The 7,863-nt window shown below is 37.8% G+C and overlaps 1 protein-coding gene across 1 annotated transcript in view; it reads right to left on the minus strand.

Annotated features, from left to right (window-relative positions):
• The window catches only part of Asb4 (ankyrin repeat and SOCS box containing 4), a 51,606-nt gene extending 44,108 nt beyond the window's left edge, over positions 1–7,498 (minus strand). The window contains exon 1 of the mRNA XM_020174795.2: positions 6,925–7,498. Coding sequence (XP_020030384.2) covers positions 6,925–7,123 — 199 coding nt within the window. The 5' untranslated portion in view covers positions 7,124–7,498. The remainder of the gene's footprint in view (positions 1–6,924) is intronic.
• Positions 7,499–7,863: the final 365 nt, after the last annotated feature.

Raw genomic sequence — 7,863 nt, forward strand, 5'->3', positions numbered from 1 at the left:
AAGTAAAAACAGAATATGCTTAGTGGTCATTTATTTGAGAAAAGTCCTAAGGATTTGAGTTGACAGTAATCTCAAAATGAGCCAACAGTGGGATAGAACTGCCACAAAACTAACATAATCTTAACCCACTTTAATAAAAGTGCAGTGCCCAGAACAAGAGAAGTAAAATTTGTGTTCTTTGCTGATTGGATGGGGTCAGAATAAATCTAAAATATTATGATCATTTCTGGTCTACAGCTTACCCTTTAACCTTCTCTTTCTTCTCCTCTCCCTCTCTCTCTTGGTAATCCATTCAGAAACCTAGGGCTATCTTGCCTTCTCCCCTTTCCATGTTTTCCTGTACTCAAATTTGCCCATTCAAAAGAATTCCATTTATTTCATATTAAGGTTAGAGACTGAAGATTGTTTAAAGTGTGATTCCTTCTTTGGATTCTCTGAATTTATGTAGGAATCTGCATTCAGCCAGTAGACTAAAGGTCTAAGTACTGGTCTGAGAGTTCAGATCCTAAGGCAGATAGTGTTTAGTGAAAAGTGTTCTCCCTGAGAGAGCCACGTGTCCTGAGTCCATCCTATCCTAGTCAGACTATAGTGTGTGTGTGTGTGTGAGATCCATGAACACACAATGTAGGGGTGTGCTGTGTTTAGACATTTCTATTTAGTTGTGTACATTGAGTCTGTGTTCCAAGCAGAGATCTTTGCTATATACTACGCAGCCTGCTTTTTGATAAAGAATACATCACATTAAAACCAATACTTAGTCATCTTAATACTCATCTTTTCCCCACAAGCGATCTGTGAAGACAGTTTTTTCTAACTCTCTTGGAAAGAAGCTGGTTCCATATCTGAAACCCAGGGTGCATTTTGCTACTTCTGATTAGTAGCAAAGCTTAGGTGGCTCTGAGCTACAACTGATTGGAAACTGACTCGTGCTTCTGCAATGGAAGAAAAACGATCTACTGACGGAAGCAGCAGAGAGCTGATTAAGAAAACACCATTTTGATACAAAATCAAAGAAACATGGAATGTTAGCTCTGGGGGGGAAGATGATCCCGTCCAAGCCTTTCATTTTCCAGATGAGAAAACTGCCACTTTTTTCAGCCTGCTAGAGCCCTAAGTCGCCTGCCTCAGTCCAAGCTCACAGACCCGGCATATCTGCAATACGGACTTTCCATCTGTCTTTGTCTTTGTGGAAGCGAAATAGGTTTAGCTCCAAGCCTGCTTTGCAGATCACAGAGAAAGGAAGACGATTCTGAATTCATCTATAATATGTCACATCTCTGATATGAAAATGCATTTACTGTTGGTTTTTTTCTTCCTCCTAAATTCACCATAGCACCTAAAGAATTTCTCTTGCCTATTTATTACATGAATCTGTCATCCTTGGCCTCTGAGGTCAGTTTCACTGATGTGTCCTATAATCATAGTCCTTAGGTGATAACAGGTCCACAGACCACTAGGTCCTGGAATTTAGTCAAGCACTACAATGGATCTGTGCCTACAACTCACCTCTCCTAGGTGGGCATGTATGTGGTTTAGGGGCAACAAGGCACCTTAGCTGCCGTTCCTGGGGAGCTGACAAAGAAGACGGTGACAGACTATATATGGCTCAGGGTATGCTAACAACAGTCCTGCAGAACTTTGGTTATCATGTGGGAGGGAGGCAGTTCTGGATAATTCCACCAAGAGCAGAACAGGAAACCCTGCTATGCTGAGTAGAGAAAAGAGCAGCCCTTAGCAAAGGGGCCACCACATGCCATCACCACCTTAAAATGAGGCTGGTGCCCTGGGTCACTATCACCATGCAGAAGTGTGAGAATAAGTACAACAACCCTTATGGATGACCAAAATGAGGTAAAGTGGTTTCCCAACACCCAAGACGAGACTGTGCTAACTAACAGACTGGTATTGACACTGATATGCCAAGAGAACAGAACTTGCCCCCCAAAATACAACCACTAGTAGTCACAGCATGTAGAAGCACAGTAAAGTTGAACAGGTAGATTCATTTTTTAAATCTCCCCTTTCTTCTCACAGCACCCTTTTCCCAGGGCTCCCAAATCTAGAATGTGATTTATTCTTAGTATTTGTCTTTCAAAGGACTCCCCTTGTGTACAGTCTGCCCACAGTGATGGGCACTTTAAGAAGAACCCAGCTTCAGTGACAGGCTCAACTGAGATGAAGTCAAGAACAGAAAATACAAAGTCTTCCCCTATGCAAAAATCCCACAGGGAAGTTGCATATACAGCCAGGCCCACGTGCACTTTATAGCATTGTCAGTCACCTTTCACCTTCTCTAGACCCGGATATACAATCTGCTTTGGATAATTTCACTTTCATAAATAACATAACAGATTATCAACATGCAGGGAACTTACAGTCTTGGCAAAGCCTTCATTTTACAAAGGAGGATAATTAATCTGATAGAGGTTAAGGAGTAGAAAGTATCATATAAACGGTAGTGACCAAAGTCAAACTCTCAAACTCAGCCCTCCCAAAAATCTTTAAGTAGCCATCTATGATCTGAAAGCGATGCACAGTTCACTTCCAAGTTGGAACTGCTTGCAGCTAAAAGTTTTACAGGAATTTTAGAAGTTTTATCCTTATGTAAATATGTAGACTTATCTCTTATGTGTGCTTTGTACTTGTTTAATTTAAATCTGAAACCAAAGAAATATGACTGTGTGACTGGGTGGAAAGTCCCCTCGCTGGAGAACTATGGTAAGGAGTAAAGTGTGTGGGCCATTTTTGTAGAAGAGGGAAAGATATACATAAATCTAGTAACATTTCAGCAAAGCCCTGGCTCTACAAGTTATCAACTATAATGTTATCTGAGTCAAACGAATCCCACAGCAGAGAAGTCTTTGTGATTACAGCCAAACATTACACACACTGCTCGTGCCCGGATTAGCAGACATTTGCTCTGCCTGCGCCCACCTATTTACACAGTCCTGAAGGATTATAGACTGAAGCACAATTCTTGGCTATTTTTTAATAACTAATATTTTCAGGATCATTCTCTGAGTTCCCCTGGGGATGGGCGAGGTAGCTAGCTTGAAATGCAAAACTTTAAAGGAAAAAGAAATGGAACAACTAGGAAGGAGAAATAACCTTGGGATAATAATAGGAAAACAGGAAGTTTCTGGTAAAAAAGAAAATTAGGTGATGAAGACATTATTTATTAGGAAAGTGAAAATAAAATTTTCATCATATTTTCATGATAAAACTGCCAGAAAGTTATCAAGTGAAATCATTCATTGGTTATTTAAATTAAAAATATGAATCCCAACCAAGGAACCAGAGACTGTGGGCCATATATGAAATTCTTAAAGTGTATTGCACTGCTTAATGACAGGACTCTGATTAACCTTGCTGAGTAGGGAATTTCCTACCAAAAAGATGAGTGTGATATTTTGCTTCTATCGTTCATGAGCTGGCGTTCATACAGCTGAGGAAAAATCACACTGTGAACTTGGAAAAGCCCTTGGAAACGGCTTTACGGACTTCCGTTCATGTTTCCAGTCCGTGGCCACCAGTGGGAACCAACATGAAGGGCCTCTGAGCTTCCTTAGATTTCTTTCCAGTTTGCTTTCACTCTAAAAACTGTCTGCTGGTCTCAGAATAAACTTGATATCATGCCATCCCTTGACTACTCAACTACTTAAGACATCCAGTAGTTAAAATTTCATTCATGTATTTATGTTTATTCTATGTCATTCTTATTTTCAATTGCTCCTCTGGTAAATGATACTTTGTTTACTTGTTTTTGCTTGTTCTGCCTGCCATTCCCTGGGAAGTCTCACAAATGTCAACAGGCATATTTTTATTATTTGCTTTACAAAGTGAGAGAAGCGTTTTTTAAAATAATAATAATAATAATAAAACATGACTTTATGTGAAGATTTGATTATGAAGCTTAAAATAACTTGGAAAAATGAAGTAAGATCTCAAATCTGAAGAATCCTTGCTAGTGCAGGCAAAGTCCAGACAGCGGGAGAGCATGGCTCTGGGGTCTAACCTCTTTTTTTTTGGTGAGAGCAGGGGTTAGCTTCAAATTTGTCTCTGCTGGGCCATAAGAGAAACTGCTGAATGAGAGGATCTGGATGCCATAGAGAGAAGCAGAAACCAGTTTCCTTACTCTCTAACTGAAGAACTTTGCTCTGTCTTCCTGACAAAATTCCTACTGGCTCGTGAGGTCAAATTGTAATTACTGGTGTACTTACTAGATTGTGCATTTGGGGAATACTGTGCAGATCCTAAGTTGACTTCCTTCCCAGCAGAGTTGTGAGCTACCTTTCCAAAAATGATAATGATTTTCTTATTGACTTAAACATACTCTATCTAGAAATAAAATTTAATCACTTTTTAAAATCCTATGAAAAAATGCTTCAGTATGTTTTAAAGAAAGGGAAAAATGGTTTGTAATTAATTGTACCACTGTTAATCAAGGTGTATGCAGAAATATATTATCCATTACAGAATGGATAAATATAATGCAGAAATATAATATATCCATTACAGGTTTCGTACATTGCCTTGCTTAGGAAACCCAAAATGACCAAAAGCTGAAAATTTGCATCCTTTAAAAATAAACAGTAATGTTTCCTTGTCTGGATACAAGTTGCACAGGCTTGTTTCCTTTGTGAAACCTAATCAAGCTTCATACTTACAATTTATACATTTTTCTCATTCACTTTTTATTCGTACAAGTTTTTTAATGTGCTTTAAAAAAATCAAAGAGCAGCATATAGCAGTTTAACACTGTTCAATGTCCAAAAGTTCTGCTTTGATTTAATAAAGTATCAAAAACTATAAGTCAACCACATATCCTTCAACCTCACACAGAAATAGGTCCTATCCTAGAGAATGATTCAAAAAAGAACTCGCTAATTAACTAAGCAGTTCTATTCTACTCAGCTCTCCGCTGCCCCTGAGAACTTCTTTGTGAGTTAGAGCTACTTTGCCCATTCAGCAATTACGATTCTATTTCCATTCCTGACCTTAATTTTGAGGGGATTGATAATTAAGCTGGAAGCAGGTGAAAAAAAATTGCAGCAACTTTGGAGAAAGAGGAAGCTTGCCAGTGGGTTTATGACTAAAGAAGACAGTTTTACACTCATATTCATGTTAAACAGAGAGTAAGTGTATTTCGGTGTGCTCATGGGCACAGACACACAAATGATTCCTGCACAAACCCTGAAGATATGACCACAAGCCCTATTATTTCTGTGCAGATACCTACCTGGTATGCATAAGACTGGAAATGCTTCATTCCTTTTTCATACTGTGTAATTTGCTTTCTCCTAATTGAAAGCCACATCCCATATTCCTAACACTATGAAAACACCCATTAGCGTGAATGAAAGTGTAGGTCTATGAGGATCATCGGAGTCTGTTCACTTGACAAGAATTTAAAATACACTCTCTTCTCATTCAGGGTGATGACACCATTTGAAACAACAGAAAAAACACTGCTTCCCAAGAGCCTGCACCTCCAAGTTACTTTCTCATAACCTCAGAACCTTTGCAGGATCTGGGTAATTTGGCTGCTCAGGAAATGAGAAAAGGCAGTCTTTGTGACTCAGGTCAAATAAACTACCCACTGGCTTGAACCCGAGTTATTTTTCATTGGACACAAATATAAGTTTCAAAAATACCTTTAAAATGTAGCTAGCCTTGAGACATTCTTTCACCAAATGAAGTCATAAGATAAAGCAATCTAATTATATATCATCTCATTTTTCTTTTTAACAGAGTTCCCATCAAATTTTAAAAGCTAGACCACTTCTTTATCTTCCAGTCAAAATAGCAAAGCCAATTTATTATAAAGCCCTCACGTATGAACACAGTAACTGGCCTCAACTATTGTGTACCCTTCAGAACTGACAATCAGAGGAGAGTGAATTAGTGTAGAATAACATTCGCATTTGTATCTGGAAATTGGTGGTACTGAACAGAAACATTTTAAACATGGAAAATAATTACACACTCTCTCTCTAGATGAAATACAGAAGAACTTCTCACCCATTTTATTTAAACAGAAGTGATGGTGAACAGGGTATTTGTTTGTAGTCTAACTGCTCAAGTGCCTCCATTAACTACATGATTTGGGAAATTAGAATCAACATGCTAATTTATTTCTGATAAGCATGGATTCCAGAAAGAACACCTTGATTTAAAAAAATCTCTGATATAACTTTTTGTTTCCCTTCATTTTGTCTAAAGCAGATACTCTGCATTTAGCATTTCTGCAACTTTGATCTGCTAATCTAGTCCAAGAAAAGAAGTTAACTTTTTTGGTTTTCTGAGTTCAGCTTTTGTGTCTTACCTGAAACTCATTAAAATAAAAAAGACCATCAAGGTGCTTTTGGCACAGCATGCTCCATTCATTAACCTTCCAACTGGGGAAGAAAGCCCTCTTTTTCATCCACATGGACATAGAGAAGAAACATCTTCAAGTGGCTGTTAACAGAGAATAACAGCCTATCTATAACCAGCCACATTGTCTGCATTAGGACTCAGTAGTCTGTTTAACCACATTCTAGAGATATTTTTCTTTATTCTATGTCATCACAGTCAGAAGAAAAGTTACAGGCACACAGTGCAGTACTAAATATGACTGTCCAGGATTCCCAATTCTAAACATAGGGGTGAAGAAAGAAAAGGAAAGGATATAATGTCTATAGTAAACATATATGTATATAGAAAAAGAGATGTATAGATATATAATATATAAGACATATATATCAGCCCATATGCATTCTAGTTTAGAAAGAAATAAAAGATAAAAATTAGAAATAATTTTAAAATAAATACTTAAACAATAAGTGCTACTGGTTTAGAATAAGTAACAGACACTGTGCATTAAAAAATAAATCTATTTTCTATCATTTTCACAGTTACACCTCTATCTGTTTTTTTTTTTACCTTGTTTGTAAGATGCCAAAACCATATTCTCATCTTCAACTTCAAAAACTGTGTCCACATCTATTTGCCTTTGGATTAAAATAGCCTCCAATTTTCCGAAGTCATTTGACTTTAGAGCCTCAAGGAAATTTCTCTTAACTAACTTGGAAGCTCCAGATTTAGTGATAGGGGCAGTAGTGCCGTCCATCCTCTGCTCCATCTGGAAGCTTGTGATTTATCAGGAGAGCAGCACCGAGCAAACAGCACAGGCTGGAGAGTCCACAAACTGTCGGCTAATTTTATCCCAAAGTTATGCTGGTCCGTTCTATTTATATAAGGATCATTTCAAACTTCAAAATATCCTTCTTGGCTGTCACTGCATTTTCAGGTCCTTTAAACTGGTTCTAGAGTAGCTGATCCATTCAGTAATATATAGTGTCGAAATGAAGGAAGGCTCCCTTGATATACTTAGGAGCATGAAATGTCACTACTATTTCCTATATGATCAAAGTGATAATGTAAGACTTAAAAACTCTTAATGCGCTTTCTTTTCTTCTCTCTCTCTCCTCAGCAAAAACATCTGGTGCCTGGCTGGAGATCCAGTGACTTGCTCTGACTAACCAATGGCCAAAAGTGAAAATTTGTTTCAGTTGTTGATACACGTGCTTCTGAAAACCTACAATAATTTTGTAATATGAGCCTGCAAAGTCAAGCCTGGCTACTCACATTTGAAAACAAACAGGTTTTCCAGTGACCTAGACTTAAAGAAAAATTTCAATATTGTGCAAAAGCAGGTTGAGGTAGTGGGGGGAGATGTTTTAGGTAAAAAAAATAAAAATAAAAAAAGGATGATGCATTAAAGGACAAATTGTCATACTGTCTAAAACTTTATTTTATTTTATTTTATATATTTTTTGAGTGGGGATCTTGGGTGTGGGGGTGCTGGGATCAAACCCAGGT

This window comes from Castor canadensis, chromosome 2 (genome assembly GCF_047511655.1).
Source record: "Castor canadensis chromosome 2, mCasCan1.hap1v2, whole genome shotgun sequence".
Classification (NCBI taxonomy): Eukaryota; Metazoa; Chordata; class Mammalia; order Rodentia; family Castoridae; genus Castor; species Castor canadensis.